The following is a 25,136-nucleotide window of genomic DNA, read 5'->3' as shown; positions in this document are numbered from 1 at the left end:
TCTCTATGTCTCTGTCTCCACTCTCTCTCTCTCTGTCTCCACTCTCTCTCTCTCTCTGTCTGTCCCCTCTCTCTCTCTGTCTCAGTCTCCTCTCTATCTCCTCTCTCTCTCTCTCTGTCTCCTCTCTCTCTCTCTGTCTCTGTCCCCTCTCTCTCTCTGTCTGCTCTCTCTCTCTCTGTCTCTGTCTCCTCTCTATATATCTCTCTGTCTCCTCTCTCTCTCTCTCTGTCTCCTCTCTCTCTCTCTGTCTCTGTCCCCTCTCTCTCTCTGTCTGCTCTCTCTCTCTGTCTCGGTCTCCTCTCTCTCTATCTCTCTGTCTCTACTCTCTCTGTCCCCTCTCTCTGTCGCTCTCTGTCTCCTCTCTCTCTGTCGCCTCTCTCTCTGTTTCCTCCTTATCTGTCTCTGTCTCCTCCCTCTCTCAGACTTCTCTCTCTCTCTCTCTCTCTATCTCTGGCTTCTCTCTCTGTCTCTGTCTGCTCTCCCTCTGTCTGTTCTCTCTCTCTCTCTCTGTCTCTCTATCTCTCTCGCTCTCTGTCTCTCGCTCGCTCTCCCTCGCTCTCTCTGTCTCTCTGTGTGTCTCTCTGTGTGTCTCTCTGTCTCTCTGTGTCTCTCTCTCCTTCTCTCTGTCTCTCTCTCTCTCTGTCTCTCTCTCTGGCTTTCTCTGTCTCTCTCTTTCTCTCTCTCTCTCTGGCTCTCTCCGGCTCTCTCTTTCTCTCTCTTTCTCTCTCTATCTCTCTCTCTCTCTGTGTTTCTCTCTCTCTCCCTCTCTCTCTCTCTCTCTCTGTGTCTCTCTCTCTCTGTCTCCTCTCTCTCTCTCTCTGTCTCCTCTCTCTCTGTCTCTGTCTTCTCTCTCTCTCTCTCTGTCTTCTCTCTCTCTCTCTGTCTTCTCTCTCTCTCTCTGCCTTCTGTCTCTCTCTATCTCTGTCTCCTCTCTCTCTCTGTCGCCTCTGTCTCCTCTCTCCCTCTGTCTCCTCTCTCTCCATCTGTCTCCTCTCTCTCTGTGTCTCCTCTCTCTCCCTTTGTCTCCTCTCTCTCTCTCTGTCACCACTCTCTCTGTCTCCTCTCTCTCTCTCTGTCACCTCTCTCTCTCTCTGTCTCCTCTCCCCTTCTCCCTCTGTCTCCTCTCTCTCCATCTGTCTCCTCTCTCTCCCTTTGTCTCCTCTCTCTCTCTGTCACCACTCTCTCTGTCTCCTCTCTCTCTCTCTCTGTCTCCTCTCTCTCTCTCTCTGTCACCACACTCTCTGTCTCCTCTCTCTCCCTCTGTCTCCTCTCTCTCCCTTTGTCTCCTCTCTCTCTCTGTCACCACTCTCTCTGTTTCCTCTCTCTCTCTGTCTCCTCTCTCTCTCTCTCTGTCTCCACACGCTCTGTCTCCTCTCTCTCCCTCTGTCTCCTCTCTCTCCCTCTGTCTCCTCCCTCTCCCTCTTTCTCCTCTCTCTGTCTCCACTCTCTCTCTGTCTACTCTCTCTCTGTCTCCTCTCTCTGTCTCCTCTGTCTCTCTCTCTCTCTCTGTCTCCTCTCTCTCCCTCTGTCTCCCCTCTCTCCCTCTCTCTCCTCTCTCTCTCTGTCTCTTCTCTCTCTGTCTTCCTCCGCTCTCTCTCTGTCTCCTCTCTCTGTCTCCTCTGTCTCTCTCTCTCTCTGTCTCCTCTCTCTCCCTCTGTCTCCCCTCTCTCCGTCTCTCTCCCTCTCTCTCCTCTCTCTCTATCTGTCTCTCTCTATCTCTGGCTCCTCTCTCTCTCTCGGTCGCCTCTGTCTCCGTCTCCTCTCCCTCTGTGTGTCTCCTCTCGCTCTCTCTGTCTCCTCTATCTCTCTCTCTCTCTCTCTGTCTCCTCTCTCTCTCTCTCTCTCTGTCTCCACTCTCTCTGTCTCCTCTCTCTCTCTCTGTCTCCTCTCTCTCTCTCTGTCTCCTATCTCTCTCTCTGTCTCTGTCCCCTCTCTCTCTCTGTCTGCTCTCTCTCTCTGTCTCGGTCTCCTCTCTCTCTATCTCTCTGTCTCCTCTCTCTCTGACTCCTCTCTCTCTCTCTCTCTCTCTCTGTCCCCTCTCCTCTCTGTCTCCTCTCTCTCTGTCTCTGTCTCCTCCCTCTCTCAGACTTCTCTCTCTCTCTCTCTCTCTATCTCTATCTCTGGCTTCTCTATCTGTCTCTCTATCTCTGGCTCCTCTCTCTCTCTCTCTCTCCTCTCCCTCTGTGTGTCTCCTCTCTCTCCCTCTGTCTCTGCTCTCTCTCTCTGTCTCCATTCTCTCTCTGTCTCTCTCTCTCTCTCTGTCTCCTCTCTCTCCCTCTGTCTCTACTCTCTCTCTCTGTCTCCATTCTCTCTCTGTCTCTCTCTCTCTCTGTCTCCTCTCTCTCTCTCTCTGTCTCTGTCCCACCTCTCTCTCTGTCTGTCTCTCTCTGTCACTATCTGTCTCCTCTCTCTCTCTCTCTCTCTCTGTCTCCTCTCTCTCTGTCTTTCTGTCTTCCCTCTCTCTATCTCTGGCTTCTCTCTCTCTGTCTTCTCTCTCTCCTCCCTCTCTCTCTGTCTCTCTATCTCTGGCTCCTCTCTCTCCCTCTGTCTCCTCTGTCTCTTTCTGTCTCTCTATCTCTGTCTCCTCTCTCTCTCTGTCTCCACTCTCCCTCTCTGTCTATCTCTCTCTCCCCCCTCTCCCTCTCTCCCTCTCTGTCTCTGTCTCTCTCTCTCTCTGCCTCTCTCTCTCTCTCTCTCTCCCTCTCTCTCTCTCTCTCTCCCCCCTCTCTCTCTCTCTCCCTCTCTGTCTCACTCTCTCTCTTTCCCTCTCTCTCCCTCTCCCTCTCTGTCTCTCTGTGATTAGAATAGTTAAGTGCTTGATGGCCGGCACAGGCTCGATGGGCCGAATGCACGGTTTCTGTGTCTAACTCTGAGTCTCTCTCTGTCTTCTCGCTGTCTCTCTCGTGCGCGCTCTCTTTCTGTCCCTTATGTGCGCTCTCTGGCTCATTATTAACGTTTCTGTCCTTTTTGTGACTTTCTCTGCACTAGGTTCTGGATTATGATTATTACGGAGTTTATGGCAACATGCGTCATGAGGATTACAGGTATAATCAGTTGTTGCGGGAGGATTACACCTTTGACTTCCCCCCGCAGCATAAACAGGTAGGAACCAGCTGCTATTTTACTGTCTCCGGTTCAGAGAAGTTTGCTATTTTTAAATAAATGCAAAATGCTGTAGATGCTGGAAATCTGAAATGAAAACCAGACATGCTGGAAATACTCAGCAGGTCTGGCAGCATCTGTGCAGAGAGAAACAGACTTAATACCGTTCTGATGAAAGGTTATCAACCTGAAATGTTAACTCTGCTTCTTTATTTTTTATTTATTTAGAGATACAGCACTGAAAAAGGTCCTTCGGCCCACCGAGTCTGTACCGACCATTAACCACCCATTTATACTAATCCTACACTAATCCCATCCCCACCTTCCCCGACCACCTACCTATACTAGGGGCAATTTACAATGGCCAATTTACCTATCAACCTGCAAGTCTTTGGCTGTGGGAGGAAACCGGAGCACCCGGAGGAAACCCACACGGTCACAGGGAGAACTTGCAAACTCCACACAGGCTGTACCCCGAATTGAACCTGGGTTGCTGGAGCTGTGAGGCTGCGGTGCTAACCACTGCACCACTGTGCCGCCCTCTCTGTTCTCTCTCCACAGATGCTGCCAGAGCTGCTGAGTATTTCCAGCATTTCTTGTTTTTATTGCTATTTTTAAAGTTCTATCAGTGAGATGTAGAATATATCAACATCAACCAGCTGAGCGAACAGAGTCTGCAGAAACCTGAAATAAATCAGACTCTCATGTGTACTGACTGTAATTTATTGACACCCATTCACTAGATGGAGAATTACACAGTCTGCCTGTCTGTGTGTCTGTGTCTTGACAGATATGGGGAGAGGCAGAACAAAGAAACTGATGACCTCTGAGGTCCCTCTTCCTACCCTCCAAGACCCACCCCAGCACAGACAGACACCCGAGGGATTCCTGATCCTGGTCTGGCCTCCATCCAGTGCAGAAGTCACTGATACAGACAGGGAATGCTGCCAGATTCCTCACACCCACCCACGGGCAAACAGGACCCACCCAGGCACTGCGGCTGTGTAGGGTTCAGAATGTATCAGATACCCTGGATCTCAGTCTTGCCCCGGGTCCAGCCACTAGTGCCCAGCTGTGCTAGGATTTGCCTCATGCTGTTGTGTGTTGCAGATTAAGTCCGAGTGTGAAAGGTGCCGAAACGCAGCTGCCGTCTTTGACATGTCCTATTTCGGCAAGTTCTATTTGCTGGGCCCAGATGCTAAAAAGGCAGCGGATTGGCTATTTTCTGCTGATGTCAGCACATCGATAGGTAAAGACAGCTCTCCATATCCATCCCATATTGAATAACTCTATGTTTCTTCCCTCTCTCCGTTCCCCCTCTCCACTCTCACTCTCCATTCCCCCTCCCCACTCTCGCCGTTCCCCCTCTCCACTCTCTCTCTCCGTTCCCCCTCTCCACTCTCTCTCTCCGTTCCCCTTCTCCACTCTCTCTCTCCATTCCCCCTCCCCACTCTCACCGTTCCCCCTCTCCACTCTCTCTCTCCGTTCCCCTTCTCCACTCTCTCTCTCCGTTACCCCTCTCCACTCTCTCTCTCCATTCCCCCTCTCCACTCTCTCTCCATTCCCCCTCTCCACTCTCTCTCTCTCCGTTTCTTCTCTCTCTCTCTAACTCCATCCTTTCTCACTCTCTCTCCCCATTCCTTCTCTCTCTCTCTCCCCATTCCTTCTCTCTCTCTCATTCTCTCTCCCCGTTCCTTCTCTCTCTGTCTCTTTCTCTCCGTTCCTTCTCTCTCTCTCTCTCTCTGTTCCATCTCTCTCTCTCTGTTCCTTCCCTCTCTCTCTGTTCCTTCTCTCTCTCTCTCCGTTCCTTCTCTCTCTCTCTCTCCGTTCCTTCTCTCTCTCTCTCTCTGTTCCTTCTCTCTCTCTCTCCGTTCCTTCTCTCTCTCTCTCTCCGTTCCTTCTCTCTCTCTCCCTCTCTCTCCGTTCCATCTCTCTGTCTCTCTCTCTCCATTCCTTCTCTCTATCTCTCCGTTCCTTCTCTCTCTGTTCCTTCTCTGTCTCTTTCTTTCTTTCTGTTCCTTCTCTGTCTCTTTCTCTCTTTCTGTTCCTTCTCTCTCTCTCACTGTCTCCGTTCCTTCTCACTCTCCCTCCCTCCGTACCATCTCTCTCTCCCTCCCTCTGTTCCATCTCTTGCTCCCTCCCACCATTCTTTCTCTCTCTCTCTCCCATCTCTCCCTCCCTCCGTTCCCTCCCTCTCTCTCTGCCTCCGTTCCCTCTCTCTCTCTCTCCCTCCCTCCGTTCCCTCTCTCTCTCTCTCCCTCCCTCCGTACCCTCTCTCTGTCCCTCCCTCCGTACCATCTCTCTCTCTCTCTCCCTCCGTACCATCTCTCTCTCTCTCTCTCTCTCTCTCTCTCTCTCACTCTCCCTCCCTCCGTACCATCTCTCTCTCTCTCCCTCCCTCCGTACCATCTCTATCTCTCTCTTTCTCCCTCCCTCCGTACTCTCTCTCTCTGTCCCTCCATACCATCTCTCTCTCTCACTCTCTCTCTCTCTCTTTCCCCCTCCCTCCTCCTCCCTCCCCCTCCCTCCATACCATCTCTCTCTCTCTCCCTCCCTCCGTACCATCTCTCCCTCTCTCTCTCTCTCCCTCCCTCCGTACCATCTCTCTCTCTCACTCCCTCCGTACCATCTCTATCTCTCTCTTTCTCCCTCCCTCCGGACTCTCTCCCTCCCTCCGTACCATCTCTCTCTTTCCTTCCATTTCATCACTCTCTCTCTCTCCCCCTCCCTCCATTCCATCTCTTTCTTTCCTTCCATTTCATCTCTCTCTCGCTCTCCCTTCCTCCGTTCCATCTCTATCTCCCTTGTTCCGTTCCATCAATCGCTCCCTCCCTTCATTCCATCTCTCTCTCCCTCCCTTCATTCCATCTCTCTCTCCCTCCCTCCGTTCCATCTCTCTTTCCCTTCCTCAGTTCCATCTCACTCTCCCTTCCTCCGTACCATCACTCTCTCCCTCCCTCCGTTCCATCTCTCTCTCTCTCCGTTCCATCTCTCTCTCTCTCCCTCCGTTCTATCTCTCTCTCCCGCCCTCTGTTCCATCTCTCTCTCTCTCCCTCCGTTCCATCTTTCTCTCCCTCCCTCATTTCCATCTCTCTCTCCCTCCCTCCAGTCCATCTCTCTCTCTCTCCGTTCCATCTCTCTCTCCCTCCGTTCCATCTCTCTCTCTCTCTCTCCCTCCGTTCCATCTTTCTCTCCCTCCCTCATTTCCATCTCTATCTCCCTTCCTCCGTTCCATCAATCTCTCCCTCCCTTCATTCCATCTCTCTCTCCCTCCCTCAGTTCCATCTCTCACTCCCTCCCTTCGTTCCATCTCTCTCTACCTCCCTCCGTTCCATCAATCTCTCCATCCCTCCGTTCCATCTCACTCTCCCTCCCTCCGTTCCATCTCTCTCTCCCTCCCTCCGTTCCATCTCTCTCTCCCTCCCTCCGTTCCATCTCACTCTCCCTCCCTCCGTTCCATCTCACTCTCCCTCCCTCCGTTCCATCTCTCTCTCCCTCCCTCCGTTCCATCTCTCTCTCCCTCCCTCCGTTCCATCTCACTCTCCCTCCCTCCGTTCCATCTCTCTCTACCTCCCTCCGTTCCATCAATCTCTCCATCCCTCCGTTCCATCTCACTCTCCCTCCCTCCGTTCCATCTCTCTCTCCCTCCCTCCGTTCCATCTCTCTCTCCCTCCCTCCGTTCCATCTCTCTCTCTCTCCCTCAGTTCCATCTCTCACTCTCTCCCTCCGTTCCATCTCTCTCTCCCTCCCTCCGTTCCATCTCTCTCTCCCTCCCTCCATTCCATCTCTCTCTCCCTCCCTCCGTTCTATCTCTCTCTCCCGCCCTTTGTTCCATCTCTCTCTCCCTCCCTCCGTTCCATCTCTCTCTCCCTCCCTCCGTTCTATCTCTCTCTCCCGCCCTTTGTTCCATCTCTCTCTCTCTCCCTCCGTTCCATCTCTCTCTCTCTCCCTCCGTTCCATCTCTCTCTCCCTCCCTCCGTTCCATCACTCTCTCTCCCTCCCTCCGTTCCATCAATCTCTCCATCCCTCCGTTCCATCTCTCTCTCCCTTCCTCCGTTCCATCTCTATCTCCCTCCCTCCGTTCCATCAATCTCTCCCTCCCTTCATTCCATCTTTCTCTCCCTCCCTCAGTTCCATCTCTCACTCCCTCCCTTCGTTCCATCTCTCTCTCTCTCCCTCCATTCCATCTCTCTCTCCCTCCCTCCGTTCCATCTCTCTCTCTCTCCCTCCGTTCTATCTCTCTCTCCCGCCCTTTGTTCCATCTCTCTCTCCCTCCCTCCGTTCCATCTCTCTCTCCCTCCCTCCGTTCCATCAATCTCTCCATCCCTCCGTTCCATCTCTCTCTCCCTCCCTCCGTTCCATCTCTCTCTCCCTCCCTCCGTTCCATCTCTCTCTCCCTCCCTCCGTTCCATCAATCTCTCCATCCCTCCGTTCCATCTCTCTCTCCCTCCCTCCGTTCCATCTCTCTCTCCCTCCCTCCGTTCCATCTCTCTCTCCCTCCCTCCGTTCCATCTCTCTCTCCCTTCCTCCGTTCCATCAATCTCTCCCTCCCTTCATTCTATCTCTCTCTCCCTCCCTCCGTTCCATCTCTCTCTCTCTCCCTCCATTCCATCTCTCTCTCCCTCCCTCCGTTCCATCTCTCTCTCTCTCCCTCCGTTCTATCTCTCTCTCCCGCCCTTTGTTCCATCTCTCTCTCCCTCCCTCCGTTCCATCTCTCTCTCCCTCCCTCCGTTCCATCAATCTCTCCATCCCTCCGTTCCATCTCTCTCTCCCTCCCTCCGTTCCATCTCTCTCTCCCTCCCTCCGTTCCATCTCTCTCTCCCTTCCTCCGTTCCATCTCTCTCTCCCTCCCTCCGTTCCATCAATCTCTCCATCCCTCCGTTCCATCTCTCTCTCCCTCCCTCCGTTCCATCTCTCTCTCCCTCCCTTCGTTCCATCTCACTCTCCCTCCCTTCATTCCATCTTTCTCTCCCTCCCTCCGTTCCATCAATCTCTCCATCCCTCCATTCCATCTCTCTCTCTCTCCCTCCGTTCCATCTCTCTCTCTCTCCCTCCGTTCCATCTCTCTCTCTCTCCCTCAGTTCCATCTCTCTCTCCCTCCCTCAGTTCCATCTCTCACTCCCTCCCTTCGTTCCATCTCTCTCTCCCTCCCTCCGTTCCATCTCTCTCTCTCTCTCTCTCCGTTCCATCTCTCTCTCTCTCTCTCCGTTCCATCTCTCTCTCTCTCCCTCCGTTCCATCTCTCTCTCCCTCCCTCCGTTCCATCTCTCTCTCCCTCCCTCCGTTCCATCTCTCTCTCTCTCCCTCCGTTCCATCTCTCACTCCCTCCCTTCGTTCCATCTCTCTCTCTCTCTCTCCGTTCCATCTCTCTCTCTCTCTCTCCGTTCCATCTCTCTCTCTCTCTCCGTTCCATCTCTCTCTCCCTCCCTCCGTTCCATCTCTCTCTCTCTCTCTCCGTTCCATCTCTCTCTCCCTCCCTCCGTTCCTTCTCACTCTCCCTCCCTCCGTTCCATCTCTCTCTCCCTCCCTCCGTTCCATCTCTCTCTCCCTCCCTCCGTTCCATCTCTCTCTCTCTCTCTCCGTTCCTTCTCTCTCTCTCCCTCTCTCTCCGTTCCATCTCTCTGTCTCTCTCTCTCCATTCCTTCTCTCTATCTCTCCGTTCCTTCTCTCTCTGTTCCTTCTCTGTCTCTTTCTTTCTTTCTGTTCCTTCTCTGTCTCTTTCTCTCTTTCTGTTCCTTCTCTCTCTCTCACTGTCTCCGTTCCTTCTCACTCTCCCTCCCTCCGTACCATCTCCCTCTCCCTCCCTCTGTTCCATCTCTCTCTCTCTCCCTCCGTTCCATCTCTCACTCCCTCCCTTCGTTCCATCTCTCTCTCTCTCTCTCTCCGTTCCATCTCTCTCTCTCTCTCTCCGTTCCATCTCTCTCTCTCTCTCCGTTCCATCTCTCTCTCCCTCCCTCCGTTCCATCTCTCTCTCTCTCTCTCCGTTCCATCTCTCTCTCCCTCCCTCCGTTCCTTCTCACTCTCCCTCCCTCCGTACCATCTCTCTCTCCCTCCCTCTGTTCCATCTCTTGCTCCCTCCCACCATTCTTTCTCTCTCTCTCTCCCATCTCTCCCTCCCTCCGTTCCCTCCCTCTCTCTCTGCCTCCGTTCCCTCTCTCTCTCTCTCCCTCCCTCCGTTCCCTCTCTCTCTCTCCCTCCCTCCGTACCCTCTCTCTGTCCCTCCCTCCGTACCATCTCTCTCTCTCTCTCCCTCCGTACCATCTCTCTCTCTCTCTCTCTCTCTCTCTCTCTCTCTCCCTCCCTCCGTACCATCTCTCTCTCTCTCCCTCCCTCCGTACCATCTCTATCTCTCTCTTTCTCCCTCCCTCCGTACTCTCTCTCTCTGTCCCTCCATACCATCTCTCTCTCTCACTCTCTCTCTCTCTCTCTCTCCCTCCGTACCATCTCTCTCTCTCTCTCTCTCTCTCTCTCTCTCTCTCCCTCCCTCCGTACCATCTCTCTCTCTCTCCCTCCCTCCGTACCATCTCTCTCTCTCCCATCTCTCCCTCCCTCCGTTCCCTCCCTCTCTCTCTGCCTCCGTTCCCTCTCTCTCTCTCTCCCTCCCTCCGTTCCCTCTCTCTCTCTCTCCCTCCCTCCGTACCCTCTCTCTGTCCCTCCCTCCGTACCATCTCTCTCTCTCTCTCCCTCCGTACCATCTCTCTCTCTCTCTCTCTCTCTCTCTCTCTCTCCCCCTCCCTCCATACCATCTCTCTCTCTCTCCCTCCCTCCGTACCATCTCTCCCTCTCTCTCTCTCTCCCTCCCTCCGTACCATCTCTCTCTCTCCCTCCCTCCGTACCATCTCTATCTCTCTCTTTCTCCCTCCCTCCGTACTCTCTCCCTCCCTCCGTACCATCTCTCTCTTTCCTTCCATTTCAGCAGTCTCTCTCTCTCCCCCTCCCTCCATTCCATCTCTTTCTTTCCTTCCATTTCATCTCTCTCTCGCTCTCCCTTCCTCCGTTCCATCTCTATCTCCCTTCCTCCGTTCCATCAATCGCTCCCTCCCTTCATTCCATCTCTCTCTCCCTCCCTTCATTCCATCTCTCTCTACCTCCCTCCGTTCCATCTCTCTTTCCCTTCCTCAGTTCCATCTCACTCTCCCTTCCTCCGTTCCATCACTCTCTCCCTCCCTCCGTTCCATCTCTCTGTCTCTCCGTTCCATCTCTCTCTCTCTCCCTCCGTTCTATCTCTCTCTCCCGCCCTCTGTTCCATCTCTCTCTCTCTCCCTCCGTTCCATCTTTCTCTCCCTCCCTCATTTCCATCTCTCTCTCCCTCCCTCCGTTCCATCTCTCTCTCCCTCCCTCCGTTCCATCTCTCTCTCCCTCCCTCCATTCCATCTCTCTCTCTCTCCCTCCGTTCCATCTCTCTCTCTCTCCCTCCGTTCCATCTCTCTCTCTCTCCCTCCGTTCCATCTCTCTCTCCCTCCCTCCGTTTCATCTCTCTCTCTCTCCCTCCGTTCTATCTCTCTCTCCCGCCCTTTGTTCCATCTCTCTCTCCCTCCCTCCGTTCCATCTCTCTCTCCCTCCCTCCGTTCCATCAATCTCTCCATCCCTCCGTTCCATCAATCTCTCCATCCCTCCGTTCCATCTCTCTCTCCCTCCCTCCGTTCCATCTCTCTCTCCCTCCCTCCGTTCCATCTCTCTCTCCCTTCCTCCGTTCCATCTCTCTCTCTCTCCCTCCGTTCCATCAATCTCTCCCTCCCTTCATTCCATCTTTCTCTCCCTCCCTCAGTTCCATCTCTCACTCCCTCCCTTCATTCCATCTCTCTCTCTCTCCCTCCGTTCTATCTCTCTCTCCCGCCCTTTGTTCCATCTCTCTCTCCCTCCCTCCGTTCCATCAATCTCTCCATCCCTCCGTTCCATCTCTCTCTCCCTCCCTCCGTTCCATCTCTCTCTCCCTCCCTCCGTTCCATCAATCTCTCCATCCCTCCGTTCCATCTCTCTCTCTCTCCCTCCGTTCCATCTCTCTCTCTCTCCCTCGATTCCATCTCTCTCTCTCTCCCTCCGTTCCATCTCTCTCTCTCTCCCTCCGTTCCATCTCTCTCTCTCTCCCTCAGTTCCATCTCTCACTCCCTCCCTTCATTCCATCTTTCTCTCCCTCCCTCCGTTCCATCAATCTCTCCATCCCTCCGTTCCATCTCTCTCTCTCTCCCTCCGTTCCATCTCTCTCTCTCTCCCTCGATTCCATCTCTCTCTCTCTCCCTCCGTTCCATCTCTCTCTCTCTCCCTCAGTTCCATCTCTCTCTCCCTCCCTCAGTTCCATCTCTCTCTCTCTCCCTCAGTTCCATCTCTCTCTCCCTCTCTCCATTCCATCTCTCTCTCTCTCTCCCTCCGTTCCATCTCTCTCTCTCTCCCTCAGTTCCATCTCTCACTCCCTCCCTTCGTTCCATCTCTCTCTCCCTCCCTCCGTTCCATCTCTCTCTCTCTCTCTCCGTTCCATCTCTCTCTCTCTCTCTCCGTTCCATCTCTCTCTCTCTCCCTCCGTTCCATCTCTCTCTCCCTCCCTCCGTTCCATCTCTCTCTCCCTCCCTCCGTTCCATCTCTCTCTCTCTCCCTCCGTTCCATCTCTCTCTCTCTCTCTCCGTGCCATCTCTCTCTCTCTCCCTCCGTTCCATCTCTCTCTCCCTCCCTTCGTTCCATCTCTCTCTCCCTCCCTCCGTTCCATCTCTCTCTCTCTCCCTCCGTTCCATCTCTCTCTCCCTCCCTCCGTTCCATCTCTCTCTCTCTCTCTCCATTCCATCTCTCTCTCTCTCCCTCCGTTCCATCTCTCTCTCTCTCTCTCTCCGTTCCATCTCTCTCTCTCCCTCCGTTCCATCTCTCTCTCCCTCCCTCCGTTCCATCTCTCTCTCTCTCTCTCCGTTCCATCTCTCTCTCCCTCCCTCCGTTCCTTCTCACTCTCCCTCCCTCCGTACCATCTCTCTCTCCCTCCCTCTGTTCCATCTCTTGCTCCCTCCCACCATTCTTTCTCTCTCTCTCTCCCATCTCTCCCTCCCTCCGTTCCCTCCCTCCCTCTCTGCCTCCGTTCCCTCTCTCTCTCTCTCCCTCCCTCCGTTCCCTCTCTCTCTCTCTCCCTCCCTCCGTACCCTCTCTCTGTCCCTCCCTCCGTACCATCTCTCTCTCTCTCTCCCTCCGTACCATCTCTCTCTCTCTCTCTCTCTCTCTCTCTCTCTCTCCCTCCCTCCCTCCGTACCATCTCTCTCTCTCTCCCTCCCTCCGTACCATCTCTATCTCTCTCTTTCTCCCTCCCTCCGTACTCTCTCTCTCTGTCCCTCCATACCATCTCTCTCTCTCACTCTCTCTCTCTCTCTCTCCCCCTCCCTCCTCCTCCCTCCCCCTCCCTCCATACCATCTCTCTCTCTCTCCCTCCCTCCGTACCATCTCTCCCTCTCTCTCTCTCTCCCTCCCTCCGTACCATCTCTCTCTCTCCCTCCCTCCGTACCATCTCTATCTCTCTCTTTCTCCCTCCCTCCGTACTCTCTCCCTCCCTCCGTACCATCTCTTTCTTTACTTCCATTTCATCACTCTCTCTCTCTCCCCCTCCCTCCATTCCATCTCTTTCTTTCCTTCCATTTCATCTCTCTCTCGCTCTCCCTTCCTCCGTTCCATCTCCATCTCCCTTCCTCCGTTCCATCAATCGCTCCCTCCCTTCATTCCATCTCTCTCTACCTCCCTCCGTTCCAATTCTCTTTCCCTTCCTCAGTTCCATCTCACTCTCCCTTCCTCCGTTCCATCACTCTCTCCCTCCCTCCGTTCCATCTCTCTCTCTCTCCGTTCCATCTCTCTCTCTCTCCCTCCGTTCTATCTCTCTCTCCCGCCCTCTGTTCCATCTCTCTCTCTCTCCCTCCGTTCCATCTTTCTCTCCCTCCCTCATTTCCATCTCTCTCTCCCTCCCTCAGTTCCATCTCTCTCTCCCTCCGTTCCATCAATCTCTCCCTCCCTCCAGTCCATCTCTCTCTCTCTCCGTTCCATCTCTCTCTCCCTCCGTTCCATCTCTCTCTCTCTCCCTCCGTTCCATCTCTCTCTCCCTCCCTCCGTTCCATCAATCTCTCCCGCCCTCTGTTCCATCTCTCTCTCTCTCCCTCTGTTCCATCTCTCTCTCTCCCTCAGTTCCATCTCTCTCTCCCTTCCTCCGTTCCATCAATCTCTCCCTCCCTTCATTCCATCTTTCTCTCCCTCCCTCAGTTCCATCTCTCACTCCCTCCCTTCGTTCCATCTCTCTCTACCTCCCTCCGTTCCATCAATCTCTCCATCCCTTCATTCCATCTTTCTCTCAATCCCTCAGTTCCATCTCTCACTCCCTCCCTTCGTTCCATCTCTCTCTCTCTCCCTCCGTTCCATCTCTCTCTCCCTCCCTCCGTTCCATCTCTCTCTCTCTCCCTCCGTTCTATCTCTTTCTCCCGCCCTTTGTTCCATCTCTCTCTCCCTCCCTCGGTTCCATCTCTCTCTCCCTCCCTCCGTTCCATCAATCTCTCCATCCCTCCGTTCCATCTCTCTCTCCCTCCCTCCGTTCCATCTCTCTCTCCCTCCCTCCGTTCCATCTCTCTCTCCCTTCCTCCGTTCCATCTCTATCTCCCTTCCTCCGTTCCATCAATCTCTCCCTCCCTTCATTCCATCTTTCTCTCCTTCCCTCCGTTCCATCAATCTCTCCATCCCTCCGTTCCATCTCTCTCTCTCTCCCTCAGTTCCATCTCTCTCTCCCTCCCTTCGTTCCATCTCTCTCTCCCTCCCTCCGTTCCATCTCTCTCTCTCTCTCTCCGTTCCATCTCTCTCTCTCTCCCTCCGTTCCATCACTCTCTCCCTCCCTCCGTTCCATCACTCTCTCCCTCCCTCCGTTCCATCTCTCTCTCTCTCCGTTCCATCTCTCTCTCTCTCCCTCCGTTCTATCTCTCTCTCCCGCCCTCTGTTCCATCTCTCTCTCTCTCCCTCCGTTCCATCTTTCTCTCCCTCCCTCATTTCCATCTCTCTCTCCCTCCCTCAGTTCCATCTCTCTCTCCCTCCGTTCCATCAATCTCTCCCTCCCTCCAGTCCATCTCTCTCTCTCTCCGTTCCATCTCTCTCTCCCTCCGTTCCATCTCTCTCTCTCTCCCTCCGTTCCATCTCTCTCTCCCTCCCTCCGTTCCATCAATCTCTCCCGCCCTCTGTTCCATCTCTCTCTCCCTCCCTCCGTTCCATCAATCTCTCCCGCCCTCTGTTCCATCTCTCTCTCTCTCCCTCTGTTCCATCTCTCTCTCTCCCTCAGTTCCATCTCTCTCTCCCTTCCTCCGTTCCATCTCTATCTCCCTTCCTCCGTTCCATCTCTCTCTCTCCCTCAGTTCCATCTCTCTCTCCCTCCCTCAGTTCCATCTCTCACTCCCTCCCTCCGTTCCATCTCTCTCTCTCTCCCTCCGTTCCATCTCTCTCTCTCTCCCTCAGTTCCATCTCTCACTCTCTCCCTCCGTTCCATCTCTCTCTCTCCCTCCGTTCCATCTCTCTCTCTCTCCCTCAGTTCCATCTCTCACTCTCTCCCTCCGTTCCATCTCTCTCTCTCTCCCTCAGTTCCATCTCTCACTCTCTCCCTCCGTTCCATCTCTCTCCCTCCCTCAGTTCCATCTCTCACTCTCTCCCTCCGTTCCATCTCTCTCTCTCTCCCTCAGTTCCATCTCTCACTCTCTCCCTCCGTTCCATCTCTCTCCCTCCCTCAGTTCCATCTCTCACTCCCTCCCTCCGTTCCATCTCTCTCTCTCTCCCTCCGTTCCATCTCTCTCTCTCTCCCTCAGTTCCATCTCTCACTCTCTCCCTCCGTTCCATCTCTCTCTCCCTCCCTCCGTTCCATCTCTCTCTCTCCCTCCCTCCGTTCCATCTCTCTCTCTCTCCCTCCGTTCCATCTCTCTCTCTCTCCCTCCGTTCCATCTCTCTCTCCCTCCCTCCGTTCCATCTCTCTCTCTCTCCCTCCGTTCCAGCTCTCTCTCCCGCCCTTTGTTCCATCTCTCTCTCCCTCCCTCCGTTCCATCTCTCTCTCCCTCCCTCCGTTCCATCAATCTCTCCATCCCTCCGTCCCATCTCTCTCTCCCTCCCTCCGTTCCATCTCTCTCTCCCTCCCTCCGTTCCATCTCTCTCTCCCTCCCTCCGTTCCATCTCTCTCTCCCTTCCTCCGTTCCATCTCTATCTCCCTTCCTCCGTTCCATCAATCTCTCCCTCCCTTCATTCCATCTCTCTCTCTCTCCCTCAGTTCCATCTCTCACTCTCTCCCTCCGTTCCATCTCTCTCCCTCCCTCAGTTCCATCTCTCACTCTCTCCCTCCGTTCCATCTCTCTCTCTCTCTCTCCGTTCCATCTCTCTCTCCCTCCCTTTGTTCCATCTCTCTCTCTCTCCCTCCGTTCCATCTCTCTCTCCCTCCCTCCGTTCCATCTCTCTCTCTCTCCCTCCGTTCCATCAATCTCTCCATCCCTCCGTTCCATCTCTCTCTCCCTCCCTCCGTTCCATCTCTCTCTCCCTCCCTCCGTTCCATCTCTCTCTCCCTTCCTCCGTTCCATCAATCTCTCCATCCCTCCGTTCCATCTCTCTCTCCCTCCCTCCGTTCCATCTCTCTCTCCCTCCCTCCGTTCCATCTCTCTCTCTCTCTCTCCGTTCCATCTCTCTCTCACTCCCTCCGTTCCATCTCTCTCTCCCTCCCTCCGTTCCATCTCTCTCTCCCTCTCTCCGTTCCATCTCTCTCTCCCTCCCTCCGTTCCATCTCTCTCTCTCTCTCTCCGTTCCATCTCTCTCTCTCTCCCTCCGTTCCATCTCTCTCTCCCTCCCTCCGTTCCATCTCTCTCTCTCTCTCTCTCCGTTCCATCTCTCTCTCTCTCCCTCCGTTCCATCTCTCTCTCCCTCCCTTCGTTCCATCTCTCTCTCCCTCCCTCCGTTCCATCTCTCTCTCTCTCCCTCCGTTCCATCTCTCTCTCCCTCCCTCCGTTCCATCTCTCTCTCTCTCTCTCCGTTCCATCTCTCTCTCTCTCCCTCCGTTCCATCTCTCTCTCTCTCCCTCCGTTCCATCTCTCTCTCTTTCCCTCCGTTCCATCTCTCTCTCTCTCTCTCCGTTCCATCTCTCTCTCTCTCCCTCCGTTCCATCTCTCTCTCTCTCCCTCAGTTCCATCTCTCTCTCCCTCCCTCAGTTCCATCTCTCACTCCCTCCCTCCGTTCCATCTCTCTCTCCCTCCCTCCGTTCCATCTCTCTTTCTCTCTCTCCGTTCCATCTCTCTCTCCCTCCCTCCGTTCCATCTCTCTCTCTCTCTCTCCGTTCCATCTCTCTCTCCCTCCCTCCGTTCCATCTCTCTCTCTCTCTCTCCGTTCCATCTCTCTCTCTCTCCCTCCGTTCCATCTCTCTCTCTCTCCCTCAGTTCCATCTCTCTCTCCCTCATCAGTTCCATCTCTCTCTCCCTCCCTCCGTTCCATCTCTCTCTCCCTCCCTCTGTTCCATCTCTCTCTCTCTCTCTCCGTTCCATCTCTCTCTCCCTCCCTCCGTTCCATCTCTCTCTCCCTCCCTCCGTTCCATCTCTCTCTCTCTCCCTCCGTTCCATCTCTCTCTCTCTCCCTCCGTTCCATCTCTCTCTCTCTCTCTCCGTTCCATCTCTCTCTCCCTCCCTCCGTTCCATCTCTCTCTCTCTCTCTCCGTTCCATCTCTCTCTCTCTCCCTCCGTTCCATCTCTCTCTCCCTCCCTCCGTTCCATCTCTCTCTCCCTCCCTCCGTTCCATCTCTCTCTCTCTCCCTCCGTTCCATCTCTCTCTCTCTCCCTCCGTTCCATCTCTCTCTCTCTCTCTCCGTTCCATCTCTCTCTCCCTCCCTCCGTTCCATCTCTCTCTCTCTCCCTCCGTTCCATCTCTCTCTCTCTCCCTCCGTTCCATCTCTCTCTCCCTCCCTCCGTTCCATCTCTCTCTCCCTCTCTCCATTCCATCTCTCTCTCTCTCTCCCTCCGTTCCATCTCTCTCTCTCTCCCTCCGTTCCATCTCTCTCTCCCTCCCTCCGTTCCATCTCTCTCTCCCTCCCTCCGTTCCATCTCTCTCTCCCTCCCTCCTTTCCATCTCTCTCTCTCTCCCTCCGTTCCATCTCTCTCTCCCTCCCTCCGTTCCATCTCTCTCTCTCTCTCTCCGTTCCATCTCTCTCTCTCTCCCTCCGTTCCATCTCTCTCTCTCTCCCTCCGTTCCATCTCTCTCTCTCTCTCTCCGTTCCATCTCTCTCTCTCTCCCTCAGTTCCATCTCTCTCTCCCTCCCTCAGTTCCATCTCTCACTCCCTCCCTTCGTTCCATCTCTCTCTCCCTCCCTCCGTTCCATCTCTCTCTCTCTCTCTCCGTTCCATCTCTCTCTCCCTCCCTCCGTTCCATCTCTCTCTCTCTCTCTCCGTTCCATCTCTCTCTCTCTCTCTCCGTTCCATCTCTCTCTCTCTCTCTCCGTTCCATCTCTCTCTCCCTCCCTCCGTTCCATCTCTCTCTCTCTCTCTCCGTTCCATCTCTCTCTCTCTCTCTCCGTTCCATCTCTCTCTCCCTCCCTCCGTTCCTTCTCACTCTCCCTCCCTCCGTACCATCTCTCTCTCCCTCCCTCTGTTCCATCTCTTGCTCCCTCCCACCATTCTTTCTCTCTCTCTCTCCCATCTCTCCCTCCCTCCGTTCCCTCCCTCTCTCTCTGCCTCCGTTCCCTCTCTCTCTCTCTCCCTCCCTCCGTTCCCTCTCTCTCTCTCTCCCTCCCTCTGTACCCTCTCTCTGTCCCTCCCTCCGTACCATCTCTCTCTCTCTCTCCCTCCGTACCATCTCTCTCTCTCTCTCTCTCTCTCTCCCTCCCTCCGTACCATCTCTCTCTCTCTCCCTCCCTCCGTACCATCTCTATCTCTCTCTTTCTCCCTCCCTCCGTACTCTCTCTCTCTGTCCCTCCATACCATCTCTCTCTCTCACTCTCTCTCTCTCTCTCTCCCCCTCCCTCCTCCTCCCTCCCCCTCCCTCCATACCATCTCTCTCTCTCTCCCTCCCTCCGTACCATCTCTCCCTCTCTCTCTCTCTCCCTCCCTCCGTACCATCTCTCTCTCTCCCTCCCTCCGTACCATCTCTATCTCTCTCTTTCTCCCTCCCTCCGTACTCTCTCTCTCTGTCCCTCCATACCATCTCTCTCTCTCACTCTCTCTCTCTCTCTCTCCCCCTCCCTCCTCCTCCCTCCATACCATCTCTCTCTCTCTCCCTCCCTCCGTACCATCTCTCCCTCTCTCTCTCTCTCCCTCCCTCCGTACCATCTCTATCTTTCCTTCCATTTCATCACTCTCTCTCTCTCCCCCTCCCTCCATTCCATCTCTTTCTTTCCTTCCATTTCATCTCTCTCTCGCTCTCCCTTCCTCCGTTCCATCTCTATCTCCCTTCCTCCGTTCCATCAATCGCTCCCTCCCTTCATTCCATCTCTCTCTACCTCCCTCCGTTCCATCTCTCTTTCCCTTCCTCAGTTCCATCTCACTCTCCCTTCCTCCGTTCCATCACTCTCTCCCTCCCTCCGTTCCATCTCTCTCTCTCTCCGTTCCATCTCTCTCTCTCTCCCTCCGTTCTATCTCTCTCTCCCGCCCTCTGTTCCATCTCTCTCTCTCTCCCTCCGTTCCATCTTTCTCTCCCTCCCTCATTTCCATCTCTCTCTCCCTCCCTTAGTTCCATCTCTCTCTCCCTCCCTCCATTCCATCTCTCTCTCTCTCCCTCCGTTCCATCTCTCTCTCTCTCCCTCCGTTCCATCTCTCTCTCTCTCCCTCCGTTCCATCTCTCTCTCCATCCCTCCGTTCCATCAATCTCTCCATCCCTCCGTTCCATCTCTCTCTCCCTCCCTCCGTTCCATCTCTCTCTCCCTCCCTCCGTTCCATCTCTCTCTCCCTTCCTCCGTTCCATCTCTATCTCCCTTCCTCCGTTCCATCAATCTCTCCCTCCCTTCATTCCATCTTTCTCTCCCTCCCTCAGTTCCATCTCTCACTCCCTCCCTTCATTCCATCTCTCTCTCTCACCCTCCGTTCTATCTCTCTCTCCCTCCCTCCGTTCCATCTCTCTCTCCCTCCCTCAGTTCCATCTCTCACTCCCTCCCTTCATTCCATCTCTCTCTCTCTCCCTCCGTTCTATCTCTCTCTCCCGCCCTTTGTTCCATCTCTCTCTCCCTCCCTCCGTTCCATCTCTCTCTCACTCCCTCCGTTCCATCTCTCTCTCCATCCCTCCGTTCCATCTCTCTCTCCCTCCCTCCGTTCCATCTCTCTCTCCCTCCCTCCGTTCCATCTCTCTCTCCATCCCTCCGTTCCATCTCTCTCTCCCTCCCTCCGTTCCATCTCTCTCTCCCTCCCTCCGTTCCATCTCTCTCTCCATCCCTCCGTTCCATCTCTCTCTCCCTCCCTCCGTTCCATCTCTCTCTCCCTCCCTCCGTTCCATCTCTATCTCCCTCCCTCCGTTCCATCTCTCTCTCCCTCCGTTCCATCTCTCTCTCTCTCTCTCTCCGTTCCATCTCTATCTCCCTCCCTCCGTTCCATCTCTCTCTCCCTCCGTTCCATCTCTCTCTCTCTCTCTCTCCGTTCCATCTCTCTCTCCCTCCCTCCGTTCCATCTCTCTCTCCCTCCCTCCGTTCCATCTCTATCTCCCTCCCTCCGTTCCATCTCTCTCTCCCTCTGTTCCATCTCTCTCTCTCTCTCTCTCCGTTCCATCTCTCTCTCCATCCCTCCGTTCCATCTCTCTCTCCCTCCCTCTGTTCCATCTCTCTCCCTCCCTCAGTTCCATCTCTCTCTCCCTCCGTTCCATCTCTCTCTCCCTCCCTCCGTTCCATCTCTCTCTCTCTCTCTCCGTTCCATCTCTCTCTCCCTCCCTCCGTTCCATCTCTCTCTCCCTCCCTCCGTTCCATCTCTCTCTCCCTTCCTCCGTTCCATCTCTCTCTCCATCCCTCCGTTCCATCTCTCTCTCCCTCCCTCCGTTCCATCTCTCTCTCCCTTCCTCCGTTCCATCTCTATCTCCCTTCCTCCGTTCCATCAATCTCTCTCTCCCTTCATTCCATCTTTCTCTCTCTCCCTCTGTTCCATCTCTCTCTCTCCCTCAGTTCCATCTCTCTCTCCCTTCCTCCGTTCCATCAATCTCTCCCTCCCTCTGTTCCATCTCTCTCCCTCCCTCAGTTCCATCTCTCTCTCCCTCCGTTCCATCTCTCTCTCCCTCCCTCCGTTCCATCAATCTCTCCCGCCCTCTGTTCCATCTCTCTCTCTCTCCGTTCCATCTCTCTCTCCCTTCCTCCGTTCCATCAATCTCTCCCTCCCTTCATTCCATCTTTCTCTCCCTCCCTCCGTTCCATCTCTCTCTCCCTCCCTCAGTTCCATCTCTCTCTCCCTCCCTCAGTTCCATTTCTCACTCCCTCCCTCCGTTCCATCTCTCTCTCTCTCCCTCCGTTCCATCTCTCTCTCTCTCCCTCAGTTCCATCTCTCACTCTCTCCCTTCATTCCATCTTTCTCTCCCTCCCTCAGTTCCATCTCTCACTCCCTCCCTCCGTTCCATCAATCTCTCCCGCCCTCTGTTCCATCTCTCTCTCTCTCCCTCTGTTCCATCTCTCTCTCTCCCTCAGTTCCATCTCTCTCTCCCTTCCTCCGTTCCATCAATCTCTCCCTCCCTTCATTCCATCTTTCTCTCCCTCCCTCAGTTCCATCTCTCACTCCCTCCCTTCGTTCCATCTCTCTCTACCTCCCTCCGTTCCATCAATCTCTCCATCCCTTCATTCCATCTTTCTCTCAATCCCTCAGTTCCATCTCTCACTCCCTCCCTTCGTTCCATCTCTCTCTCTCTCCCTCCGTTCCATCTCTCTCTCCCTCCCTCCGTTCCATCTCTCTCTCTCTCCCTCCGTTCTATCTCTTTCTCCCGCCCTTTGTTCCATCTCTCTCTCCCTCCCTCGGTTCCATCTCTCTCTCCCTCCCTCCGTTCCATCAATCTCTCCATCCCTCCGTTCCATCTCTCTCTCCCTCCCTCCGTTCCATCTCTCTCTCCCTCCCTCCGTTCCATCTCTCTCTCCCTTCCTCCGTTCCATCTCTATCTCCCTTCCTCCGTTCCATCAATCTCTCCCTCCCTTCATTCCATCTTTCTCTCCTTCCCTCCGTTCCATCAATCTCTCCATCCCTCCGTTCCATCTCTCTCTCTCTCCCTCAGTTCCATCTCTCTCTCCCTCCCTTCGTTCCATCTCTCTCTCCCTCCCTCCGTTCCATCTCTCTCTCTCTCTCTCCGTTCCATCTCTCTCTCTCTCCCTCCGTTCCATCACTCTCTCCCTCCCTCCGTTCCATCACTCTCTCCCTCCCTCCGTTCCATCTCTCTCTCTCTCCGTTCCATCTCTCTCTCTCTCCCTCCGTTCTATCTCTCTCTCCCGCCCTCTGTTCCATCTCTCTCTCTCTCCCTCCGTTCCATCTTTCTCTCCCTCCCTCATTTCCATCTCTCTCTCCCTCCCTCAGTTCCATCTCTCTCTCCCTCCGTTCCATCAATCTCTCCCTCCCTCCAGTCCATCTCTCTCTCTCTCCGTTCCATCTCTCTCTCCCTCCGTTCCATCTCTCTCTCTCTCCCTCCGTTCCATCTCTCTCTCCCTCCCTCCGTTCCATCAATCTCTCCCGCCCTCTGTTCCATCTCTCTCTCCCTCCCTCCGTTCCATCAATCTCTCCCGCCCTCTGTTCCATCTCTCTCTCTCTCCCTCTGTTCCATCTCTCTCTCTCCCTCAGTTCCATCTCTCTCTCCCTTCCTCCGTTCCATCTCTATCTCCCTTCCTCCGTTCCATCTCTCTCTCTCCCTCAGTTCCATCTCTCTCTCCCTCCCTCAGTTCCATCTCTCACTCCCTCCCTCCGTTCCATCTCTCTCTCTCTCCCTCCGTTCCATCTCTCTCTCTCTCCCTCAGTTCCATCTCTCACTCTCTCCCTCCGTTCCATCTCTCTCTCTCCCTCCGTTCCATCTCTCTCTCTCTCCCTCAGTTCCATCTCTCACTCTCTCCCTCCGTTCCATCTCTCTCTCTCTCCCTCAGTTCCATCTCTCACTCTCTCCCTCCGTTCCATCTCTCTCCCTCCCTCAGTTCCATCTCTCACTCTCTCCCTCCGTTCCATCTCTCTCTCTCTCCCTCAGTTCCATCTCTCACTCTCTCCCTCCGTTCCATCTCTCTCCCTCCCTCAGTTCCATCTCTCACTCCCTCCCTCCGTTCCATCTCTCTCTCTCTCCCTCCGTTCCATCTCTCTCTCTCTCCCTCAGTTCCATCTCTCACTCTCTCCCTCCGTTCCATCTCTCTCTCCCTCCCTCCGTTCCATCTCTCTCTCTCCCTCCCTCCGTTCCATCTCTCTCTCTCTCCCTCCGTTCCATCTCTCTCTCTCTCCCTCCGTTCCATCTCTCTCTCCCTCCCTCCGTTCCATCTCTCTCTCTCTCCCTCCGTTCCAGCTCTCTCTCCCGCCCTTTGTTCCATCTCTCTCTCCCTCCCTCCGTTCCATCTCTCTCTCCCTCCCTCCGTTCCATCAATCTCTCCATCCCTCCGTCCCATCTCTCTCTCCCTCCCTCCGTTCCATCTCTCTCTCCCTCCCTCCGTTCCATCTCTCTCTCCCTCCCTCCGTTCCATCTCTCTCTCCCTTCCTCCGTTCCATCTCTATCTCCCTTCCTCCGTTCCATCAATCTCTCCCTCCCTTCATTCCATCTCTCTCTCTCTCCCTCAGTTCCATCTCTCACTCTCTCCCTCCGTTCCATCTCTCTCCCTCCCTCAGTTCCATCTCTCACTCTCTCCCTCCGTTCCATCTCTCTCTCTCTCTCTCCGTTCCATCTCTCTCTCCCTCCCTTTGTTCCATCTCTCTCTCTCTCCCTCCGTTCCATCTCTCTCTCCCTCCCTCCGTTCCATCTCTCTCTCTCTCCCTCCGTTCCATCAATCTCTCCATCCCTCCGTTCCATCTCTCTCTCCCTCCCTCCGTTCCATCTCTCTCTCCCTCCCTCCGTTCCATCTCTCTCTCCCTTCCTCCGTTCCATCAATCTCTCCATCCCTCCGTTCCATCTCTCTCTCCCTCCCTCCGTTCCATCTCTCTCTCCCTCCCTCCGTTCCATCTCTCTCTCTCTCTCTCCGTTCCATCTCTCTCTCACTCCCTCCGTTCCATCTCTCTCTCCCTCCCTCCGTTCCATCTCTCTCTCCCTCTCTCCGTTCCATCTCTCTCTCCCTCCCTCCGTTCCATCTCTCTCTCTCTCTCTCCGTTCCATCTCTCTCTCTCTCCCTCCGTTCCATCTCTCTCTCCCTCCCTCCGTTCCATCTCTCTCTCTCTCTCTCTCCGTTCCATCTCTCTCTCTCTCCCTCCGTTCCATCTCTCTCTCCCTCCCTTCGTTCCATCTCTCTCTCCCTCCCTCCGTTCCATCTCTCTCTCTCTCCCTCCGTTCCATCTCTCTCTCCCTCCCTCCGTTCCATCTCTCTCTCTCTCTCTCCGTTCCATCTCTCTCTCTCTCCCTCCGTTCCATCTCTCTCTCTCTCCCTCCGTTCCATCTCTCTCTCTTTCCCTCCGTTCCATCTCTCTCTCTCTCTCTCCGTTCCATCTCTCTCTCTCTCCCTCCGTTCCATCTCTCTCTCTCTCCCTCAGTTCCATCTCTCTCTCCCTCCCTCAGTTCCATCTCTCACTCCCTCCCTTCGTTCCATCTCTCTCTCCCTCCCTCCGTTCCATCTCTCTCTCTCTCTCTCCGTTCCATCTCTCTCTCCCTCCCTCCGTTCCATCTCTCTCTCTCTCTCTCCGTTCCATCTCTCTCTCCCTCCCTCCGTTCCATCTCTCTCTCTCTCTCTCCGTTCCATCTCTCTCTCTCTCCCTCCGTTCCATCTCTCTCTCTCTCCCTCAGTTCCATCTCTCTCTCCCTCATCAGTTCCATCTCTCTCTCCCTCCCTCCGTTCCATCTCTCTCTCCCTCCCTCTGTTCCATCTCTCTCTCTCTCTCTCCGTTCCATCTCTCTCTCCCTCCCTCCGTTCCATCTCTCTCTCCCTCCCTCCGTTCCATCTCTCTCTCTCTCCCTCCGTTCCATCTCTCTCTCTCTCCCTCCGTTCCATCTCTCTCTCTCTCTCTCCGTTCCATCTCTCTCTCCCTCCCTCCGTTCCATCTCTCTCTCTCTCTCTCCGTTCCATCTCTCTCTCTCTCCCTCCGTTCCATCTCTCTCTCTCTCCCTCCGTTCCATCTCTCTCTCCCTCCCTCCGTTCCATCTCTCTCTCCCTCCCTCCGTTCCATCTCTCTCTCTCTCCCTCCGTTCCATCTCTCTCTCTCTCCCTCCGTTCCATCTCTCTCTCTCTCTCTCCGTTCCATCTCTCTCTCCCTCCCTCCGTTCCATCTCTCTCTCTCTCCCTCCGTTCCATCTCTCTCTCTCTCCCTCCGTTCCATCTCTCTCTCCCTCCCTCCGTTCCATCTCTCTCTCCCTCTCTCCATTCCATCTCTCTCTCTCTCTCCCTCCGTTCCATCTCTCTCTCTCTCCCTCCGTTCCATCTCTCTCTCCCTCCCTCCGTTCCATCTCTCTCTCCCTCCCTCCGTTCCATCTCTCTCTCCCTCCCTCCTTTCCATCTCTCTCTCTCTCCCTCCGTTCCATCTCTCTCTCCCTCCCTCCGTTCCATCTCTCTCTCTCTCTCTCCGTTCCATCTCTCTCTCTCTCCCTCCGTTCCATCTCTCTCTCTCTCCCTCCGTTCCATCTCTCTCTCTCTCTCTCCGTTCCATCTCTCTCTCTCTCCCTCAGTTCCATCTCTCTCTCCCTCCCTCAGTTCCATCTCTCACTCCCTCCCTTCGTTCCATCTCTCTCTCCCTCCCTCCGTTCCATCTCTCTCTCTCTCTCTCCGTTCCATCTCTCTCTCCCTCCCTCCGTTCCATCTCTCTCTCTCTCTCTCCGTTCCATCTCTCTCTCTCTCTCTCCGTTCCATCTCTCTCTCTCTCTCTCCGTTCCATCTCTCTCTCCCTCCCTCCGTTCCATCTCTCTCTCTCTCTCTCCGTTCCATCTCTCTCTCTCTCTCTCCGTTCCATCTCTCTCTCCCTCCCTCCGTTCCTTCTCACT

At 54.7% G+C, this 25,136-nt stretch overlaps 1 protein-coding gene across 1 annotated transcript in view; it reads left to right on the top strand.

Moving 5' to 3' along the window:
* sardh (sarcosine dehydrogenase) overlaps window positions 1-25,136 on the top strand; it is a 342,235-nt gene that overhangs the window by 248,592 nt on the left and 68,507 nt on the right. The window contains exons 12-13 of the mRNA XM_068012002.1: window positions 3,037-3,102; window positions 4,213-4,351. Coding sequence (XP_067868103.1) covers window positions 3,037-3,102; window positions 4,213-4,351 — 205 coding nt within the window. The remainder of the gene's footprint in view (window positions 1-3,036; window positions 3,103-4,212; window positions 4,352-25,136) is intronic.

This window comes from Heterodontus francisci, chromosome 32 (genome assembly GCF_036365525.1).
Source record: "Heterodontus francisci isolate sHetFra1 chromosome 32, sHetFra1.hap1, whole genome shotgun sequence".
NCBI lineage: Eukaryota > Metazoa > Chordata > Chondrichthyes > Heterodontiformes > Heterodontidae > Heterodontus > Heterodontus francisci.
This window is presented reverse-complemented; position numbering and strand designations above follow the sequence as displayed.